The 22,099-nt window shown below is 31.9% G+C and overlaps 4 protein-coding genes across 9 annotated transcripts in view; 1 reads left to right on the top strand and 3 right to left on the bottom strand.

Annotated features, from left to right (window-relative positions):
• Positions 1-137: 137 nt before the first annotated feature.
• Positions 138-8,601, bottom strand: Sbf (SET domain binding factor). 5 transcript variants are annotated; one of them, XM_017899257.1, is made up of 22 exons: positions 8,526-8,601; positions 8,042-8,182; positions 7,624-7,709; positions 7,270-7,557; positions 6,938-7,157; positions 6,621-6,862; positions 6,229-6,534; positions 5,959-6,136; positions 5,686-5,890; positions 4,000-5,601; positions 3,739-3,932; positions 3,271-3,669; positions 2,979-3,195; positions 2,700-2,901; positions 2,480-2,625; positions 1,549-2,394; positions 1,311-1,458; positions 1,092-1,237; positions 780-1,006; positions 469-675; positions 317-399; positions 138-230 (listed from the first exon to the last, which is right to left on the bottom strand). In XM_017899257.1, exons 2-22 carry the CDS (start codon positions 8,139-8,141, stop codon positions 138-140), a joined length of 6,135 nt encoding a protein of 2,044 aa, XP_017754746.1. In that variant the 5' UTR covers positions 8,142-8,182; positions 8,526-8,601. The 5 variants fall into 5 exon arrangements, with proteins under 5 accessions (XP_017754746.1, XP_017754745.1, XP_017754748.1 ...); XM_017899256.1 differs by lacking the exon at positions 8,526-8,601 and adding an exon at positions 8,416-8,519; XM_017899259.1 differs by lacking the exon at positions 8,526-8,601 and having other exon boundaries at positions 2,700-2,812; positions 2,891-2,901; positions 8,042-8,375.
• Positions 8,602-9,352: 751 nt separating this feature from the next.
• Positions 9,353-17,507, top strand: LOC108546954 (peptidyl-tRNA hydrolase 2, mitochondrial). Of its 2 annotated transcripts, XM_017899260.1 has the most exons (4): positions 9,353-9,435; positions 9,518-9,700; positions 9,792-9,905; positions 17,435-17,507. In XM_017899260.1, the coding sequence occupies exons 1-4, from the start codon at positions 9,373-9,375 to the stop codon at positions 17,444-17,446; spliced, it is 372 nt and encodes a 123-aa protein (XP_017754749.1). In that variant the 5' UTR covers positions 9,353-9,372; the 3' UTR covers positions 17,447-17,507. The 2 variants fall into 2 exon arrangements, with proteins under 2 accessions (XP_017754749.1, XP_017754751.1); XM_017899262.1 differs by lacking the exon at positions 17,435-17,507 and having other exon boundaries at positions 9,358-9,415; positions 9,792-10,009.
• Positions 10,605-18,814, bottom strand: LOC108546955 (tetratricopeptide repeat protein 28). The gene is made up of 16 exons (XM_017899263.1): positions 18,695-18,814; positions 18,489-18,554; positions 17,654-17,911; positions 17,185-17,587; positions 16,548-17,105; positions 16,165-16,460; positions 15,602-16,067; positions 15,102-15,509; positions 14,651-15,028; positions 13,793-14,573; positions 13,042-13,712; positions 12,474-12,976; positions 12,039-12,401; positions 11,723-11,960; positions 11,434-11,652; positions 10,605-11,358 (listed from the first exon to the last, which is right to left on the bottom strand). The coding sequence occupies exons 2-16, from the start codon at positions 18,510-18,512 to the stop codon at positions 10,718-10,720; spliced, it is 6,207 nt and encodes a 2,068-aa protein (XP_017754752.1). The 5' UTR covers positions 18,513-18,554; positions 18,695-18,814; the 3' UTR covers positions 10,605-10,717.
• Positions 18,815-20,434: 1,620 nt separating this feature from the next.
• sea (mitochondrial citrate transporter scheggia) overlaps positions 20,435-22,099 on the bottom strand; it is a 1,931-nt gene continuing 266 nt past the window's right edge. The window contains 4 exon segments of the mRNA XM_017899206.1: positions 20,435-20,617; positions 20,693-20,913; positions 21,270-21,701; positions 21,873-21,912. Of these exon segments, the coding sequence (XP_017754695.1) occupies positions 20,435-20,617; positions 20,693-20,913; positions 21,270-21,701; positions 21,873-21,912 (876 nt within the window).

The following is a 22,099-nucleotide window of genomic DNA, read 5'->3' as shown; positions in this document are numbered from 1 at the left end:
TGGTTTTAAAATGTTTAAAGCAAAATTACTGCAGTCTATAATACGTACTATTAGTCTATACAATAGTATGTAACAAAATTAAAATCTGTTTTAATCTATCAGTCACTTGCACAATTTAAATTAGAGTTATAATCAAGCTACTGTAAGCACGCTTGGACTTTTTCGATCCATTCTTGCGCAGTCGTTGCATCGCCAGCACAAAAGTTATATGTTCGTCTGTTCGTACGAAGCTGTAAATATAAATTTATATGGTACAAATTTCATTTTTGAAGAGAAAATGAAATAAAAAAAAAAGTAAAAGTAATATTGTATTTACATCAAAAAATGATTTATCATCTGTTTTCTTTGGTGGCCCTGGCATTGGTTGAGCTGGAGTTACGGACACTACTTCAGCTAAATCTGTAAAATTGTAAATATTTATAGGTTTATCCTATAATATTCAAATTTCAAATTATTTCTTATTTGTACCTATATATCCTTTACAATGAGAATCTTCCATGGCATCATAATACCTTAGTTGATGTTTTATAGAATCCAACACGAACCACCTCTGTTTCCAACCTTTTAGTAAAGCACCTCTTTTATAAAGGTAGCCTTCATGGGTCCTATTTTCAGCAACATTACTAGAGAATTGTTCGTAATATTGTTGTGATGAGGTTTGTATTGTGGTAACACCTAGATGTGAATTGTTAATGTTGACACATAAAATAATTCACAATGTCAGTGAGACAAATAATTAGAGTTCACAAAATGTTCATAGAATTATATAACATTCATACTTGAATTTACGCTCCCATTATCACCACCGCTTCGCGTGAGTGTATGTGTTTGTAAATTGTCAGTCACTGTCTTATACTTTGTACAATTTTTTGGTACTGCATCGGCACATTTATCATGACACACATGTCCGCAATCCACACACCGTAAACCAGCTTTTACTGGTCCCCATAATACACCAGAACATGCATCACAATGGGTTGGTGTTGCTGAATCTAATCTTTCGAATCTTTAAAAATACAAATTTATTTAGCATTGGTTTATTCAATTTAAGCCAGGTACCTGCTTATTTGATTTATGACAGTAAAAGTTACCTATGAGGATGTGCATAAACAGATCCATCATTTCCTGAAGTACTTCCACTTGCAAGTTTACCTCTTAAAAGTAATTCTAATGTAGAACGTTTATGAATCAATCGACCATGATATCTGACTAATGCAGTGCTAAACGATGCATGTCTCTATATAAAAAATAGAAATATGTTGTATGAAATATTACATCATTTTTAAATAGTTAAAATGTTCATTACTAACAGCAAGTGAATCTGTATTTGGCAATTCAAGTTTGTCCCAAAGAACTTTCCATTTTTGTGGTAAATGGCCCAATTCAGTTTCTAATTTATGAATCTCTTCTAAGAGATGAGAAAATTGATCGGGAACCATTGAACATACACCATCATACCTGCAATATAAGTATTAATATTAGTATTAATAATGTAACAAAAAAAAAAAAGAGAAAAAAACGGATTAAATGTAGTAAATTTAATCTTACCCTTGTGTAACTACTTTGCGGTTACTTTTAACAACACCATCAGCAGCTTCTGCTTCTTCCTCCTGTTGAGAATCTTGCTGTAACACTTCTAAATCATAGGCAGGCCCATGAGCCAGCTCTTCTTCTAAATAATATTGCCAAATATCGAGATTTGGCAGATGTGAAACGGGCCTTAATATTATATTTTCGGTATTAGGAGTATACATGAAATTATAAAACAAGGGACATCGTGCATGTTGTTTTTCTATGTAATCGAATATACTTTGACCAAGATTACATCCTGTATTTGTTCCTGCTAATCTACCGCCAGGATAAATTGTTTCATCATCGCTACCCGTATCTACACCTTTATGGTGACTTGTCAATGATCCTCTTTTGTCTTCAACAGCAGTAATGCCACATTCCACTCTATCAAATTCGCAGTCCAATAAAAATGTACGATAACGGCAAGAAACCGAATGATATGCTAAGAATTTTAGATAATATTCGTTGAATTCAAACGCTAATGGAAACTGCTTTTGAATTTGATGTACTATATCAAGAAACTGAAGAAAAGTGGGAGTAAAATTTGTAGTTTGCGAATTTGCTGCAAGATTACTTCTGTGTCCAAATCTATGTCCAAATCCAAGCCATTCTTTTTCGATCAATGTTCGAAAACCTTCAATGGTTCTATAATGTGGATCAAGACATACTTGTGCAACAGAACACACTGTTGCTGCAGTATCCCAACCTTCTTCTAAACAAACAGCTACTGATGAGCCTTGAACATCCATTAAGTCAATTACAGCACCAGCTAATTGCATTAAATTTTGAAGTTGTTGTAACCATTCTGAACTTTCAATTAATCTAAAATTATAGATTACGCCAATTATTTATAAAAAAATTATCATATCTACTAAAATTATCTTTGCATTAAATAAATTGCACATACTTATAAAAACTTTGGTCAGGCTCTACATTTGGAGAGCTAGGAACACAGGCTCGCATAAGTTTCTTAAATGCAGCTTTGGTATGTCTTACATCATAATATTCCACTGGAATGAAATCTGTTTTTGGCGCTGATTCCGCTTTAACACCCTTTTGCATCCAAACAATTTTTATGAAACTATATTACGTAAATCTAGAATAATACTAAATTAAAATTATCTTACCTTCATATGTGCTTTTTCACCAAGAATATATAATGCAGCGCGTTGAAAAGTATGAACGCATTCGGTACCGCTGTCTGAATCCGCGGAGTGTCTAACAGTTCCACGTTGATGAACTGAAGTTAAAGAGACTTGGGAATTATGTCTTTTATCTTTTAGTGAACCCCAACGACCAAAATTTTTAGGTCCCTTACCTCCGGATGAACTACCAAAACACAATTTATTACTTAATTCAACCTTCATTAATCTAAAATTTTAAACAGTAGAACAAAAATTATATACCTTAATGTTCCAATAGCTTTATTAAATGGATTTCTTCGTGATTGTTCAGGTGTAGCGTTACGATCTTCAGCAGCTAATAATAAAGAATCAATACTAAGAGAGCTGTCAGACATTCCCCATGCAGAACCTTGCCTTAGTGCAGATAATGGTGTAGCAGCTACAAGAGCCATAATATATTTTTCTTGTTCCAAAGATGATGTGGTTTCAGAAGATGTAGCTATGAATATAAAACAAATATTTAAGGACAATATATAAAAAGTTAAATATTTCTAAACGATTTATTAACAAATACCTTTTAAGTTAGCAGCAGATGCTGGGTGAGCCTTCAGCATGCCCATGACACCTTTCCCATGATAACCAGCGCCTCTAATCAAAAGCGCTTTTGTTCTCGGATGCCTCCATGTAATAACAGGTATTCTATTATGTCTATAAAGTCGACAAAATCTGCGGATACTTTCATCTGACACTGATGAGGGAACTATAAGAAGAGCGGGATAACTTCTGCAAATCATATAGGCACAATTCACAGAAGACAATCGAAATGGTTCGTTCCTACGATTGTTGTGTAGTCCATTTGAGTATAATCCTAAGCGATACCAATCTCTAACGTAACTACGTTCTGATAACCGTTCTAAGGTTTTGGCATCAGTTGGTGGTTGAGTCACAATACCAGGAATTTCAAAATCATCTACTATAAAAATTTAAGTATGAGTAGAATTTAAAACATTGAAATATTGGAAGTATTAAATATCTAATTTACCACTAAGATCATCATCATGACTTAAATCATTATTATCTGTTACTGGTAAACTCATTCTTCCAGGTGATGTCATGTATTTATTATTAGTGATCATATTCATATTTGGCAAGACATATTTTTGTCTTTTAGATGACTGCTTTGGTTTAAAACCAGCTTTACGTGCAGTCTTTAAAAGCGTTTTCTTAGCAAACCCTCTAAAAAAAATTGTATTGCATTTAATGAATTATAATGATGGAAGAATGTAAATAAAAAATTACTTACTTAAGGGTAGCATTCTTTTCTTTTCCTTTATGATGTGCAGTCTGAGTAACTAATACTTGACCATTGAAAGCAAAATGATGAAATATATGTGGTGGATAACGAGCCTTATGAACTAATTTTCGTAAAGTTTCAATATTTTCGGGTGTTACTTCTTCATCGAAGGCTAATTTTATTAATTGAAAAGTACACGATCGTAATTGAAGACCTTCTTGTAAGCACTGATCTAGATGTGCTAAATGTTGTACAGCAACTCGTTTTTCTTTAGTTAAAGATGTAACGGGGAAAGCACGAACTACTAATTGTTCACAGGCAAATGGATCACAAGGTATTCCTTTAAATACAATTCTATAGTTAGTAAGAAAAATTGCTCCTTCTGCTGGCAAGAGTGGTGGTATCTTTGGTAACCCTGCAGAACTTTCTTCTCTTCCATCTGGTAAAAGATAAACACGCAAACCATCCATAATAACTTCTTCACCAGGTAACATATTAGGTGTCAAAATTTTAGGCTTCTGTATTGGAGGTAATCTTTTACTTTCTCTATGTATAGCTTCTAGAGTTTCAATATGCATATGAACAACACCAGGAACCATCTGATGTAAGCATCTAACATGTTCAGCACTTACACCCCCTTCAGTACAAACACGATCTACAAATCGTGAAACCATTCGAATAACAGCACTACCTGTCTCTCCAGGATCAGTTTCTTCAAATCCAGATTCTGCATCACCACTATCGCTTGCTACACTATTTGTAATACTATTACTCGCTCTTTCATCGTCATAAATATTATCTTGGCGATGAGTTTTTGCTCCTATATCTAATGGAACCAATAAATAAACCATTCTATTTGCATAATGAATTGCTTGACTATACATGGTACTTTCTTCACTTGCAATAAGTTCCTTTTGTTTTTCTGGATCTATAGTTGGCCAAATTCTCATTTGTTCAGCAGCTATTTCAAGAGCTGATGGTTCCTGAATTTGATAAATTGAATATCGATCGCGAAATGGAAATTCTTTGCCATCGCGTGGACTAATAGGACTTAAGATACCATCATTTGTAAGTCGTGGTGGAGAATTTTCACCAGGGAGATATAAACGCTTAATATCTTTTTGAACATCCAAATAAAATGCATCTTCCCAAAATTGTTGATTTTGCCATACAGGATGTTCTTGAATACAAGTATAAGCAAATTGAATTACTCCCGTGCAAAGTTTTCTACAAAATGCTGTAGCAAGAGGGAGAAGTGCAGCAGCAACTCCATGCTCATCCATTGATGAATCGTCTTGCAATGCACAATTCATTAACCGAACTACAAGATCAAATTGTTGATGTTCTAACATGGCTTTGTTTCCGACAACATGCTGTGATAATTCCATGCAAAGCGCTAAACGAGCAGCTTTGCTTTTCAAAGCTCTTAAAACAGCTGGAAACGTTTTACGGGCATCAGATATTTTATTCTCAAATATACAGTTTATACAGTTACGCAGAACTTCCAGTCTACGTGCAGAATTGCTAACCAAATGTCTTGTATCATGAACAAATGAAATATGTGGACCCATAGGTACAATTCGAGGCTGTGATGGTCTTAATGATGACAATCTATAGATAAAATATCAAATATTAAATATATAAACCATCATTATCAGAATACATGTATAAAGATGACATATTTCTAATACAAACCTAACTTTAAGATTATTTTTGGCAAGACCCTCATCTATAATTGCTTGAACTTGTTCTGGATTAATGCGTGGTAATAGTGGTTGATGTATTCTAGCAAATGCTCCCTCAGGTGGTTTTAAAATTTTTTGTACATATGGTTGAGGATTTGGATTTTCATTTGTGTATAATTGTTGTGCTAATTCTTGTATATGGGTTAAAATAAGCCCTAATATTAAAATATTTATTTTAGATATTTCACTATTGTTAATTGCATATTCCATTTTTATTGCTTACTATGATCTTGTGCTTCTTGTTTCAACTGGTCACTTAAATTATTATACAGTTCATCCCATACATCACAAGGCCTCCATGGTGGTCCCCTTTCTGCAATAAAGGAAGTAAAAAACATGCAATCCAAAACTCTAGTTGTAAAATCGCAATCTGTCAGGCCACGTTCTCCTAAAAAAGCTGCCTAGAAATAAAAAGAAAAATTTATATAATTTTCTTGTTTCTTTATTCACTGTTTGGAATAAAAAGATAAGTATAAAGTCAATAATAATTTACCTTATGAAATGTTATGACTGGCTTTGGATGAATCCTTATTAATGTTAAACAGCTTCTATATCCTTGCAATAGTTGAGCAAAAGTTCTCATAAAAACTGCTCGTAATTCTTTATCTAACATAGGAGAATGAGGCGCCCTTGTTGCCAATGGGGGAAAAGCATAATCTGCACAGGCCAATTCTGGTTGTAATACTAAAGATAATGCATCTTGTGTTTGTGAAAGAAGTGGTTCTGGAAGTAATGGGAGTGAAACCCCATCTGGAACCATAATAGAACCTCCATCCAAATCAGCAACTATTACATCCATCTATAAAAAAATATAATACAAAATTTCATAAAAAATCATTGTGGTAAATAAAGAATAATATTGTGCACTTTTATTGAGCATCTTACAAGTTCTGCAACTTCATGTTTTAGTGAACTATGTACACCCATAATAAATGGAGTAGGTGTACTGAGTACTTCAACTAAAGCTGCTGGTAGAAGAGGAATGTAAACATGCGTATATCTAAATGGATACATTAATGCAGTAAGAGCACGACATCCTTCTGTTAATCGTGAATAACTTGCAGAATGAAAAAGTATTTTATGTTCTGTCATAACAGCACAGAATAATACTAGTACATTACGAATTCCTGTAAAATATAAATACTTTAATAAAAAGATATAAATAAAAATATATTCATAATAATGATTATTTTACTCTTTACCTAGTTGCTGAAATAAAAGATTTACACTACTGTGTGTTATTGGAAGAGAAGGACTAATTGGAGGCTGAAGTGCTTGACGATCCCCTGCACCAATGCTAAATCTTACTTGTGGTCCACCAGCAGGTGGTACTTGTATACAACCTAATATGTTTCCTACAAGAGTCTCTAATGGTATTCCAAGATTTTCTACATACACTGTGTATATAATGCCAAGACAATTCTAAAGTAATAATATAGAAATGTTACTCTTAAATATAGAAATACATATAATTTTAATTACATAAGAAATCTAAAAATGCATTTAATTTTAATATAAACAAAATGTTACATACTCTGAAGGTTTCAATGTAATCAAGTCTGGAAACCAGCACCAGACATTTAGGTGCATACATAATGCTATGATGTGCAATTGTGGGTATTGTTCTAACCAAAGAACGACTATCACCATCTACAGGATCTTCTTCTTCGTCTACAGGCTTACTTGGCAAAATAGACACTGTTTCATTAAAACACATGCAAGCACAATAATGACGATTTGCATCAATATCAGTTAAAATAGATACAAAAAATCTTGGTTCCTGTCTTTCTGTAGATAAGGCCCATCCTTGTGGTTGACAAAACTATAAAATAAAATTAATAATAAAAGATTAGTTATACAATGAGAACATAATAAAAGTAAATCTTACCCATTCTATCCCTTCTATGAATGGTGTATCTGACCAATCCTTTTCTGGAAACCTTTGTAAAATGATTCCATTACTTATACCCCCTCCTGCAAAAATAAATAATATTGTACATTACATTAAATATTTTTTGTTACTATACTTGTAATAAACATATTTTTGCAATAAAAGTGTTTTAATTTTTTAAACAAAATTAAATAACAAATAATGTGTACCAATGATTATTAACATACAAATAGAATAATCTCTAATGTAAACATCTATATAGGAATTATACATTTATATTATTAAATATGATATGTATATATTTTGTTATAAAAGTGATACATTATTGTCATACGTTAAATGTTTATCAATTATATATATTAAAAACAATGATATGTTTTTGAAACATAACTTTTGTTAAAAATTAAAAACTTACTCTCTTTTTCGTGGTCGTAGCCGACCACAACAAAGTAGTCGGCTAACCGAGACATTTCGGTATACTCGTGGGGGTTCGTGGGGGTGATAGCGCCCAACATCCCACGTAGATTTTAATACACGTGATTTCATGGACCGTATCCTACCAAGCAACAATCAACTACCTTGTGTCAACGTTACACATAAATACGCATCAATATGCAAATTAATTGAAAAATATTAAGAACATTTTTGAATTTATATTTTCTCATTCAAACAACACAAATTTTAGAGTAAAGCACCAAGAACGTGATGTCGTCGTAAGTATATTTAAAAAATTTTGTTCGAATAACAAATTTCAGACGATGGTTGAAATTTTACAGACATCACACGCACCGTTGAAAAGAGATAATTCACATTCGTCACGTTTAGAAAATGAATTCATTCGTCATCACAAGAACATATAATATTCTATTTATTTTATAAAATACAATATGATGCCACACCCCGAAGCGTTAATCCATAACCTTCCAAACTCAAGCGCCACATTGGGTGTTTGTTCAACCGCGTATGAACCAAAACGCGCCACAGATATACAAACGAAGAGACGAATGCGCTGTAATTCGCATTTAATTTTACTTTTTTTGTCTTCTGCTTGGGTCACTGAAAATACTTTGAATCTGAAAACATACGCATTATTAGAGACGTTACCTCAATGTAACTTTATAGCGCGTTCATAGTAAAATTATTGCATAATAGGTGCATGTATAATACACATCCTATGTGTATTTTTCAATTTATTAAACAATTTTATTTTTTAAACACAAAAATATAAATTATCTATGATATAAAATTCAATATTTTCGAATCTATTCAAAAATTTGTATCTAAATTCTTTCATATTTTATAAATCGCTTTTATATTAAACTTATTGTAACTATGTAAAAAGTGTAATATTGTAGATATTTTAAAAAATTAATCAAATGTAATATTACATATCATGATTATAAAATATTGTTTATTGGTTATAAATAATTTTATTGAGTGAGTTTTATATGGTATACTATGTATACTTGCATTGTATATGTTTAAATGATACCTAACCTCCTAGGTATTATCACGTAAAAACATTCGTTTGATATGAGTGTCTTGTAGTTTATTTAAAATAATTAAATACTTTCAAACATTAAACAAATTATTATTATACAGTTAGAAACATAAACTTTTTAATTTTATATAAATTTAATAAGTTTTAGCAAAACGGATATTTCTGAAATACTTTCTAAAATGTTTATGGATGCAATGATGGGATTTACTATTGCGACAATAATAGGTTATTGTTTATATAAAATAATGGTAATGAAAAATACAAAAAAATTGCAACCTTCTAATGATTGTAAGGATTGTAATAATATAGTAAGCAAATTAAAATTCAGACATCTATATTTCTTTATGTTTAATAAATAAAATAAACAACTATAATGTATTTTATTTGCAGCAAATGCATTCAGGTTATTATAAGCTTGTATTAGTTATTAGAACTGATTTAAAAATGGGAAAGGGAAAAGTTGCAGCACAGTGTGCTCATGCTGCTGTTGCAGCCTATAAGGCAGCTATAAAAAGATGTCCTATACCTTTGACTGGTTGGGAATATAATGGACAGCCCAAAATTACTCTTAAGGTATGAATATATATCTGATATACATATATTTCTTATGTATTTAATATTGTTTTATTATCAAATACCTATTATTAAACAAAAAAATATTTAGGTGGATAGTGAAGATGCTTTGAAAGAAATAGCGGCACAGGCTAGAGATATGGGTCTTTTAACTAATATAATAGAGGATGCTGGACATACACAAATAAAAGCAGGAAGCAAAACGGTATGTGCAATTGGTCCAGGCCCAGCTGAGCTAATAGATCAAGTAACTGGACATTTAAAGTTGTTTTAATAATGTGTTCAATAAAGGATCACTCAGTATGACAATGAACCCTAATTTTTTATCTAATTTTTATATTTATTTTTTATTTTTTTGGACCTAATTTTTCATAATTCACTGATTTTATTATTAGATTTTTATTGATATGCTGAAAAATAATTAAATACAGCAATTCATATTTTGTTGATGTAAGTATAAATACATAAACATAATTTATATAGAAAGATGCATTCCATTAAAAAAATGCACCAATATATTTATCAAAAATGAAAAAGTACAATCTTTTAAAATAGTTTATACAAACTTAAATATGTTATCAATTTGAAACATTATTTCAGTCACTGGTCACATTTCGCGTATAATAATTTCATTTCATAAATTTAAATATAACATTATACATGAACAATGTTCATTTTTATACTAATATAATACATTTTTGTATTAAAAAACACGGGTATAGCATTAGGTGCCGTTGTAAACAATATATTGTTAACAGAATTTTATTAATTATCAGTGTAAGCAAATGGCATATACTGATATTTATATTGGAAAATATATTATGTAAAGATTAAAAATGTATAAGTAGAGTCATATTGCAACAAAGTAAGCATTTTAATTACCATAAATTATTCCCAGCTCTGATCACAAAACATTGAAAATTTGTTTCCAATAAAATATCTTCCATTCTTTGGTACCTCGTGCTATTATTCTCATTTAAAATATCATTTAATGCTTATAAATAGTATATAAATAATCTACACTGGTGGAGGAGGTGCTTTTCGATGTATTTTGTTAGAGCTGGTAGCACTACATTGTGACTCAGCAATAGATCTACCATCAGCCTCATCCCTTCGACATAATTCTGATTCGTTTTGCATCCAATTTTGAGTTTGATTATGGTTTGTTCGTGTTGATTGATTTTCTTCATTTCCAGAAACAGAACCTACTTCTTCTAATAATTTTGATAAAGATGGTGCCAATCCTAATCCTAAATTTCGCTCATGATATACATCTGAAATTGTAGGTGTTAATTCACGTGTTAAACTTGTAAGAGACGTGGCTACATTTCTTAAATTTTGATTATGTGTTTCTGCAGGTTGTGTAGAATCAGTCTGAGAACAAATATCTTCAGTTGTTGTAGGATGACGAGGTTTTCTAGGAGAATTAGATCCGATTTCTGTTCTAACACTTAATCTTTCTAGTACTGTTGCTGGTAATGGTGGTAATGGTTGTCGCCTTAAAACTGTTGCATGACCATTATCCCAATCTGTTACTGAACTACTTGAACTAGACCCTGGTCTTATGCTTTGATCAGGATAAAGATTTCTAATACGTGTTTGATGATTTAAATTGAGTGCTACAGGAGGACTAGGAGTAAAAGCAACATCCGATTCACCTATAAAACATGTACATGTATGATTTTAATTGCATGTTTAATACTTATTTAAATTTTAATCTGATTTATTTATACCTCCACCATTCTGACATGGTTGTCGTGTTGTAGGAATTGGAACATTTGGTGGTTCCATTGTTTTCCCATCCGGTTCACCTCGATGTCGAACATAATTCGCAAACGCACCTCCTAATCTAGGTCGTTCTATGACATTTTTGTCAATATGTGCAACAGAAGCTAGGCTTTCCATTGAACTACTAGAGTCTAAAGTCAAACTTTTAGGTGCTTCTTGTGTATCTAATAATATAATTATAATTTAGACAATATAATTTATTTGTATTTTTATTGATGATCAGTACAAACTTACCAAATAAGGCTAGAAGAGCTTGAAGAGCAAATTGAACAGCTCTTCGTGATGCTTGCTTTCCTGTTCTTAATGTAACTTCGGATTGACCAACCTCCATGAGATCAAAGCCTAAACTTGCAAACAGTTCATGAGATCCTGATGCTCTCCATACTGGTACTGGTAATGTAACTTCTTGACCTTCTGTTGCACATGTAGCTCTTCTCATTGCAGCAATAACATCCTCTGCAGCTTCTGGTGCCTATAATAGGTATAAAAAATGTCTTTAACATAATAAGTTATTAATACTCGCATCAAAAAATGTAGATTTATTTACTACCTGCAACAATCTAGCAAGTGCATGTAATGATGATGGCCCCAAACCCAACAATGCTTGCAAGCTTGCACTACATCTTGTTAATCTTTCTTCTGGATCACTTTGTGGAAAAAATACAGAAGATGGTATCCCATTTCCAGCAGGTTCAAATCTAAAACCTACTGACATTAAAAGTTCTCGCCAACCAGTAGCTGCTCCCACTTTATTTTCAATACTACGTTGAGTTGTGTACATAGCATTCTTTTGTCCACGATGTATTCGTTGTAACGATTTTTCTACTAAATGAAGTGTCACACGTAGTGCATCACGGCTTTGTTCGGGACCACCACGTAGTAACTCAGCAAGTGCTTGTCCCATTAAGGCAACCTAAATTTATATTTTATGAACAACTATGAATACGTAAATTCTTAAATTTAATCAACTTTTTAAAATTTATACTTTGTTTGATAATCTTGCATCTCCACCAATAAGTAACCAACCAGCCCAATTTGCAGGATGTGCGAAATGTCTTGTATGCTGAACTGTTTGCATAGCTTCTGCCAATGCTCTTGATGCCCTAGCACCTTGTAACATAGCACTATAAAATGCTCGTAATAATATACTACCAGCTGTAGGTGGAACTGCCCACATTCCTATAAGTACACATTGTGCTCCCGCATTTAATAAAGCTTTGGCTAAATTTTGTACACCATCTGACGTAGCAGTTGTATTTTCTGTACTATTCCAACCATGGCCATTAGATATTACAACTAAACGAGCAGCTATTCTCAGTTTTGTAATATCTGAATAACTTAACAAATATTCTGGTCTTACAGAAGAATCTTCACAAGGATCTGCAGTTAATGCTAAACTCGCAGAGTTCCAAAAAACTGGTACTGTCAAATGTACACACTCTGCATCAGGTAAAGATCTTAAAACAGTTGACCTTGTTGCTTCTGTTCCTATTAGTAAAAATGAAAAATATTATTTGGTTCTTTAATTTATACAAATATGTGTTAACACTTACCAGTTAAAGCACGAGCTTCTAATAATTCAGCAACAATCTCAGATTCTGTTTCGGTAGAAGCAATGCTTTCAGACCACCCATATTCTTCTCTAATTTCTTCAGGAAGCACAGGATTTCCTGCAACTAATGCAGCTACTGTTGCACCTCCTTCTGGCATAGGAGTTTTTGATCGTTTTTTTAAAGCTGCAAGAGATGGTACAACTAATAAGGAAAATCTTTCGCATAAATAATCTTCTCCAGGGTTTGATTGTAAAGCTGGAAGTGGCGCCAAATATAACGATTTTTCCACTACCATAATTAATTCCTTTCTTGCTGGTGGTAAGAGATCTTCAAATGGTGCTAAAAGTAAATCGTAAAGTACTTGAATTGGTAATGGTGACTGCCATGTAGGTCCTTTGGTCCCTCGTCCCCACCGAGCACTTCCCGCTCGTGAACTAACTGAACCCACACTAAACAAACTGCTTAAACTGTATGAACTAGCATTAAGATGGTGTCCTCTTGATGGTATTTTTGTTTCTTCAACAAGTTCACTTGTTTCATCTAAAAGAGCTTCTCGTGCTTGCAAAACTCGTTTTTCTAATCCTATACCATCATCCAAACTTGTAGAATGAAAACGTAATAGTCCCCGACCAGGAGCTAAGCACCAAGCATGTAATTCACATCCTACTTCACTGGAATATTATTTCATGTATATCAACCTTTTTGTAGAATTATGATTTATTTGTATTATTTATTGATAAATTTAAATTACCTATAATATAAAATAACTCCACGTTGTCTATCAATAATTTCAGAATAATGCGCAGCATCATCCAAACAATTACTTTTACTTCGTCTTGATCTTTCCGCCCAATTCAGAGCTTCTTCGGCTCTATTTAAATTAATTAATACTTTTTGTAACATTCTATATGTTTCTGATAACAACTCAGACTTATTTGGTTGTCCACACATAAGAGTTGAAGAAATTCCGTCTAATGATTCTAATAAATTTGCTGCTTTTTCTAAATGTTCTACAGCAATAACTGCTTCTCCAGCTTCCCAATGGACAAGACCAAGTCTATGTCTCAATCTGGCTGCTTCTTCTCTTCTTCCTAATCCTTCAGATAATGATAATCCAGATTGCAAATAACTCAAAGCTCGTGATAAATCACCACACAAATGGTGAAGTCGACCTAAACTGGAAAATGCAGCTGCTCTTGCTGGTTGATCTCCAGCAGCTGCTGCAAGACTTAATGATTGTTCTTGTAATCTTATTGCTTCTTCAAATTGTCCTAAAGCTTCTTGAGTCACACCTAAGTTTGCACAAGCTCTAGCTTGTAATCCAGCTGCATCTAAAGCTTCAGCAATTGAAAGTTCTAATTGATGATGTCGTAATGCAGAATTTGGATCATCCATTAATAAATGAACAGCTCCCAATCCACTAGCAGCCTCTGCTTCAGCAGCCTTGTCCCCAAGTCCTCTGGCAAGAGCCAATTGATGTGATAAACAACTAACAGCTTGTTCGTGATTACCTAATGCAGCATGTACTCGACCTATAAAATTGATATTATCAACTTATACATTAAAATGTAATGTAATTCCCTAATGTAATTCTTCATATATTGATTACCTAAATCTCCGTAAGCTGCACCTCTCGATTCTGGACTATCAACTTCATGTGCAGCTACTAATCTTTTTTCAAAACAAACTAAAGCTTCTTGTAAGTTTCCAGTTGCTTCTCGGGCTCGACCTAAACCTCGATATGCTCTTTCTTGTTCCCTTATGCTTTTTAGTTTTGTAGCAGCTGTTAATTGCTGCTCGTGACATTTAATAGCTTCTTCTGGATCTCCCAAAGCTTCATAACAATCGCCTAGATTGCCAAGTGCCCTAGCTTTATTCAGTAAAGCTGTGCCTGTGGTTAATGGTTCTAAAGTAGCTAACTGTTGTTCAAAATACCCAATTGCATCTTCATAATGTGCCATATTAAGTCTAGCTATTCCTAGATTTCCTGTTTTTAGGGAAGAATATTAAGTATTATTGTTCAAAATTTAAGCAATTTGTATATTATAAACAAAATTTACCTAAAGCTTGTGCTTCAACTCCTGAATCTGCTAATTCTTTTGCTCTTTCAAGTTGTTCCTGATAACATTTTACTGCATGGGTATATTGACCTAGTGCCATATGCACCGCCCCTAAGTTGCCGTGAGCTCTGCACTCGCCACGTAAATCACCAGCTTCTTGTCTTAAAGTTAGTTCTTGAGTATGAAATCCTAGTGCCTTATCAAGATTTTTTATTGTCCGATGTGCGATACCCAAAGCTCCATAAGCAGCAGCTTCTAAACTGCGGTCACCTGCTTGTCGTGCTAAATTCAATTGTCGCTGATGCATTTTTATCGCTTCTTCGGCTTCACCAAGACGTAAAAGACAGTCCCCAATATTCCCCAAAGCACGAAATTTTCCGGCTAAATGTTTAGTCATATGTGCAATAGCTATATAAATAGATAAAATCATATATATTTTAGTATTTGAATTTTTATTTAAAAAATGTAAATGTACAGCTTTACATGTCAAACTTTCTTACCCAAATAATATTTTTGACATTCCAGTGCTGTATCTAAATTTTCAAGAGCTAAATGTGCCAACCCTAAATTACAATAAGCTCTTCCCATACCAGATTTATCCTGTAAATCCTTAGCTAATGCCAAATCTTGGTCATAATATCTAACAGCTTCACGATGATTACCTAAACAATAATGAGCATAACCTAAGAAGTGACATGCTTTAGCTTCTCCTTCTACATCATGTAACTCCTGAGATAACATGAGATAATTCTCATAATATGGAACCGCTTCTTCAAATCTACCACGAGATGACAAGCAATTCGCAAGATTTAGTAAAGCACATGCTTCGCCAGCTGTATCTTTTAACTCGCGTGCTATAGCTAAATGAGCCCTATAATGTCTTAGTGCTGCTTCATGACCTTGTACAGCTTGATATGCTACTGCTAAATTCCCATGTGTACTAGCTTCTGAACTACGATCATTGACCTACATGAAACAACAACTTTTAAAATATTAATAAAATGTATTTAAATATAGATTTATATAAAAATTCGTTCTTTATAACATATTCTAAACAATTTACCTCTTTGCTTATTGTTAATTCTTGTTTATGATATTTAATAGCTTGTTCATAATATCCTAATGCATTATAAGCATTTCCAATATTTCCATAAGCTCTACCCATACCAGCTTTATCTCCTAGTGATCTAGCAATTCCTAAATGAGCTTGATGTAATTTAAGTGCCGCTTCATGTTCACCAAGTAATTGATAAACTATTCCTAAATTACTACATGCTCTCCCTTCAGCAACTTTATCTTTTGTAGCCAAAGCAACATCAAGTTGCCTTTGGTGCCACAGCTTGGCCTGTGCAAGATCGCCTAAATAAAAGTACATGTAAAAGAAATTTTAGAGTGAACTTAATTTTTCATTGAATTTCTCATGAATTATTGTCCTAAAAAGTTCACCTGCACATCTTGCAGCATGACCTAATCCAGCATAAGCTCTCATTTCTATTGCTCTATCACCAAGTTCTTGAGCTATTCTTAAAACATTTTCGTGATAAGCCATTGCTTGACCAAAATTTCTTCGATAATGATGAGATGAACCTAAATTACTAAAAGCTCTTGCTTCTTCTACACGATCTCCTAAGCGTCTTGCTATTCTCAAATGTTGTGTATGACAATCAACAGCACTTTCAAATTCTCCCATTGCTAAATAAACTGCTCCCACATTTCCTATTTCTCGGGCTTCCTGAAGTCGATCTCCCATTTGTTTTACTAATTGTACACATTGTTTATGAGATGCAAGTGCATTTGGTAAATCACCAATAGCTGTATAAACGTGACCCAGGCTAGTTAAAGCAGACGCTGCAGCCTGAGTATCTTTGCACTTCATAGCTAAAACCAATTGATACCTGTGTGCTGTTAAAGCTTCCTTAAAACTGCCCTTGCTAAAATATGCTGAGCCCAGATTTCCATGAGCTCGACATTCACCCTGTGTATCTCCTAAAGATCGTGCGACACCTACAAATATATTTACTCAAAATTTTGGGAACTATTTTATTGACACATATTTATTATTTTATTTATCTTGAATATTTACCTAAATCTTGTTGCATATAATTGATAGCTTTATCTAAAGAATTTAATGCCCAATATGCACTAGATAGAGCAGAAAATACAGAACCTCTTAATTTCAAACTACAAGAACCAATAGTAAGTGCAGCTTCTAATACACCAGCTGCTGCTTTATACTGTCCTGCTCCAAGAAGTTCTTGACCAACAACAGAAATGACAACAAAAGGAGATTCATCAAGTTTCATTGCACGTAATTGTTGAAATGTCGGTTCTAGTGTTGCACGTAACGGTGATTTTAAAGATGCTTCCACAAGACCAGATAACAGCTGACAATTAGAAGGGTCATGTGCCAATCCTGTACTAAAGGCCACAAGAGCCTCTCCATGCCTTCCTAGGCATTGTAATGCGACGCCTTGACGGTAGTATGCCTAATAAAAAAATGAATTTTTGGATTTATTTGATAAATGAAGAAAAAAAAAATATGATTAACTTACTTTAGGCCACTGAGGGCTGAGTTCAGTAGCTCTAACAGCATCTTGAAGAGCAAGTGCAAATAAACCCATTTTGAGCCGGGCAGCTGACCTGTTTGAATATAGCACATGGCTGAGTGGATCCAAAGCAAGAGCTTCTGTGTACAAGCTTGCAGCAAGAGCATAATCACCATTTTGACATGCTGCATTACTGCGGCGTACAGTCTCTAAAAATAGAGATCTTGATCCAGCAGCCAAGGCCGACGTACCTTCGGGCTCCACCTTAAAAATTACATACAATTTATACATATAATACATGTATATGAATTTATATTGTATTGTTACTATCATTACTAATTTAATGATATTTATAAAAAATTATATTCATCATAATACATATGATGATATTAATAATACAATACAAATATACAAATATATCATTACAAACATTAGTTATAAATATATTATAAATAATACAAATATTAATTTTATTTTATAAACAGAAATAAATAATTTAATAAATAAATTTAAATAACTATTTCCATTTATTTTTTGAAATCAATATTTTAATTATTACAAAACTGAAAAATTATTTTATAAAAAGTGCGCGTTTTAATTTAATACAACTTTTGTTTTGTCACTTTCAATATAAATTTTTATTGAATTTTATTTGTATGTGTATATTTAAGAATAGATGTAACATAATTTTAAAAACGTAATTCATTATCAAATTTGCAAGCATTAATCTTATAGTAAATAAAAAAAATAGAAAGAACAAAAACCAATAAAATTAAACGATTTTAATTCTAAAATATGATAATAATATTCGTCATCATATACTGTAGGATCTTGTTGTTACCTCAGAGATATCCCTATGAGACATTGCTTAAGACGAGCAGGTAGCATCCTCCTGCATGAGCATTATCTGCAGCAAGGGAGTTTCATTAGATAAGACCACACATTTTAGAGTATAAGACCTTTCTAGGTCTTCCCACACCACCTTTCTTTTCCTCATTCACATTTATTTTCTACAAAGTGCTACTTTCAAATTTAGACAGCACTCACCGGATACACGCTGACATTAACTATTTCGTCCTAGTAATCAGAATATTCGCTAGGATAGGTGAATTGATTTGATTAATAAAAAAGGAGGGAGGAAGGCGTCTTAGGAGGGCACCCACTGCATTCCTCAGGCACAGCCATCTTGGAATGTGACCCCGGGCCCCCCCTTGGGCCCAGAGTGGGGCCGGCACTGTCTGCTACTATATCTTTGTGTATTGGGCCTCACATGTACAGCTCATAAATTTATGCTGCTGTGTACTTACATATGTATGCATAGAAATGAAGAATTCACATATTAAAATAATGTTTTATATATATAAATACGATTTTGTAAATTATTTTTACAGATATATGACATTTCAATTATTGGATTTTATATGACTGTTCCTCTTGTACAATATACACAGTATACTGTGTAAATAATAACAGTAAATAGTCTTTGCAATTTCTAATATTTATAATATAATATATAAAAAGGTATATACACATAAGCGCGCGTCCACACACAGGACACGTACACGCATGTGCACCTGTATATGCATACACATGTATACACGCTGTACGTACACACACAACATACACGTGCGCACGCACACATATATCATCGTGCGTACACGCACCATACATGCACGTATAAAATGTTCATAATTGCTTTTTGTGTTTTTATATTTTTTTTAAAGGTTTTATATACTTTGGAAAAACAGGTTTTCATAAAACATTTAGTAATATTGTAAAGATATATATTTCAATGTACAAATAATACAAAGTATTATGAACCATTGTGTTTCATTGTTAAAGTAATAAAATAGATAGTTTGCAGTTGTTATAAGATTATAAAATCTCTATTTTGAAGGAACTTGTAAATGTTTGTCTCCATTTAAATGTCACAGCCATTATAGTAAAATTTTCATATTCAATTAATGCTAGAATGTATTACAATATCTGAGTGAAGATTATTATGTCTATTGGAATGTGGGCATATATAAAAATAATTTTATTTATAATAAATTTTGTTACCCGTCCTACCTATTATAATTTTATTTGAATGTGTATTGTTACTACACTGAAAAGAAAATTAATAAAAAAATAATCTATTTTTCCTCACTTATATAGTAAACATTTTTTATTATTTTCATTATTTCAATTAAGTTTTTTATATTTTTGTACTGAAACTGTACAATATTTCTTAGAATAGATTATATACATATCTACATAACTTATGCATATCATATATAAATCACTTTCACAATATAAACATTCATTTGATGACTCAAATTTATAGGAATGTTAAATATTTAACAGTTGTTTTAAATAAAATTTGTAAATTGGTGTATAATCAACCAATAACAATATTTTTGGACAAAACTGAAATGATTGTGAATTCAATTCACATTACTATTTCCATCCCGTGCATAAAGTGTACATTAAAAAAAAATTTATATAAAAATATATATATATGTAATGGAATTTGTTGTACCCTGTGCAACTGTAATTTTAAATTTTCTACTGAAGCTAATTAATATCAAAATTGATATTCTTTGATATAATTTTGTTTCCTTTAATTTCAATTAAAATGTCCATTATGATAGAATATTTTGGTATGTATCATATTTGAATGAAAGCATTTCTAAATATACTGCTACAGATTCATTATGTAAAAGAATATGTGAATATAATTATGAAATTATAAAAATTACATTTGCACTGACATTTTAAAATATACAATTGCAAAATTAGTAACTTTCAAGGCCAGATTTTATCAAAAATTCCTTTAAAAGAATCATAAATCATAAACGTTATACCAACATCTAAACATACTCTACTTAATCTTGGAACAGTTCCTTTATAAAATGCCATTGGACCTTCATTCTTCCATATTTGTTTCACACAATCTATACTATTTTTGTACTTTGTGGCTTCTAGACCCTAAAAATATGATTTATATTTAGTGACCTATATCTATAAAAAAAGACTTAATAATTATAAAACTGAAACTTTTACCTGCATTCTAGTTTTTACAACATCAATTGGAGTATTTCCAAAAACAGATATTGCACCAGCACATGCACCAAATATTCCAATAACCCATTTTGGTATAGTAACATTTTTGTCTCCACCTCTATACTGTTCTTTCAATGATTCCATAACACAAAATCTAATTGCTTGGTTTGATCCTTGTTTTAAAATTGTAGGTGTTAATCCTTGATATATACCTCTGAGTCCTAACATGTAAAAATATAAAATTCATAACATATGCAAATATGATACAATTAGTTGCAATTCTAACAAAATATGATTTAATATCATAAAGAAAAGGATATCATGCTATTGCACATGTGTAAACTGAGAACTTCCATATAACTTGACCATATAATTTGACCTCCTTATATAAAGGAGGCTTGATTAGGCCTATAGTAACTTTATATATAGTTCAAGGTAAATTTATTTACTTTCAGCTCATGAAATAATTAAATTTCTAGTTTCCTTTAAGATCATACTTATATAAAAATGTTATAATTAAAAATAATTTATTAACATTAACAGTTTATATACTAAATAATATTAATATTCTACTTGCCATATTCCTTAGTAATCATTCCTATACCATGAAAGAATCCTTTGTATTTTGGATTAGCAGATCGTTGGTCATTTATAAATTTTACTTTAATAGTTTCCATAGGAGTAACTGCAAAAATAGCTTCAGATGCTCCAGCACATAATCCTGCTATGAAACTCCTTTGTGTACTAAGTTTACCATCCGAATCTACTAATATTTCCTTCATTTTCTCAAAGGAACCAAAACGTACAGCTGATTTTGGTATTGAACCATAAAGTAATACTGAAAGACCTCTATATAGGCCAAAGAATCCACGGTTCTTTACAGTTTTTCTCACACAATCCCATATTCCTGAATATTCTTTATTAGGTCCAGCTTTACCATCAAGTTGTAATTGTGTTTTTACATATTCAGTTGGATAGGTAATACATATTTCTATACCACCGGTAATGCCTCCTAAAAAAAGATTCATAATTTTATTAATGTTGCACGTTTTATTATTCAAAAATTTATAAAAAAAAAAAAAAGAGTTTAATATGTATTCAATTGAAATATATATAAATATTAAATTTCATTCATTAATAGTAATAAAAATTACAAAGTAAAAAAAAATAATTTTAACACATGTTTTCAAGGTTAAATAATTATTAATTTTTGAATATATCTTGCGTCAAATGCGCTAGATCGGTTTAAATATTTTTTTATAATTCCTTAAATTTTACTTATATTCCGTCTTTACTTTCGATTAATGTGTTTATATTTTATTACAGTATATTAATAAGTGGCGAAGAGCACTTCGAATAAATTAAAAATGGAGTCATTAAAGTAAAAATGTGATAAAAAGGAAATAT

Source organism: Eufriesea mexicana, unplaced genomic scaffold, assembly GCF_001483705.2.
Source record: "Eufriesea mexicana isolate 0111107269 unplaced genomic scaffold, ASM148370v2 scaffold798, whole genome shotgun sequence".
Lineage (NCBI taxonomy): Eukaryota > Metazoa > Arthropoda > Insecta > Hymenoptera > Apidae > Eufriesea > Eufriesea mexicana.
The sequence above is the reverse complement of the archived record's forward strand: the minus strand, read 5'-3'. Positions and strand labels throughout refer to the sequence as shown.

What these genes read in the sequence shown, in the direction of transcription:
- Sbf (XM_017899257.1), bottom strand. Translation starts at nt 8,141, where the DNA reads ATGTTGGGCGCTATCACCCCCACGAACCCCCACGAGTATACCGAAATG. An exon ending in AAAAATAATCTTAAAGTTAG is followed by an intron (nt 5,602 to 5,685) that starts GTTTGTATTAGA and finishes TTTTATCTATAG; the next exon opens with ATTGTCATCATTAAGACCAT. An exon ending in CAAATACAGATTCACTTGCT is followed by an intron (nt 1,238 to 1,310) that starts GTTAGTAATGAA and finishes TTTTTTATATAG; the next exon opens with AGACATGCATCGTTTAGCAC.
- LOC108546954 (XM_017899260.1), top strand. Translation starts at nt 9,373, where the DNA reads ATGGTAATGAAAAATACAAAAAAATTGCAACCTTCTAATGATTGTAAG. An exon ending in GTAAGGATTGTAATAATATA is followed by an intron (nt 9,436 to 9,517) that starts GTAAGCAAATTA and finishes TTTTATTTGCAG; the next exon opens with CAAATGCATTCAGGTTATTA. An exon ending in AGCCCAAAATTACTCTTAAG is followed by an intron (nt 9,701 to 9,791) that starts GTATGAATATAT and finishes AAAAATATTTAG; the next exon opens with GTGGATAGTGAAGATGCTTT.
- LOC108546955 (XM_017899263.1), bottom strand. Translation starts at nt 18,512, where the DNA reads ATGTCTCATAGGGATATCTCTGAG. An exon ending in TTATATGCAACAAGATTTAG is followed by an intron (nt 17,106 to 17,184) that starts GTAAATATTCAA and finishes ATATATTTGTAG; the next exon opens with GTGTCGCACGATCTTTAGGA. An exon ending in GGAGTTATTTTATATTATAG is followed by an intron (nt 13,713 to 13,792) that starts GTAATTTAAATT and finishes ATAATATTCCAG; the next exon opens with TGAAGTAGGATGTGAATTAC.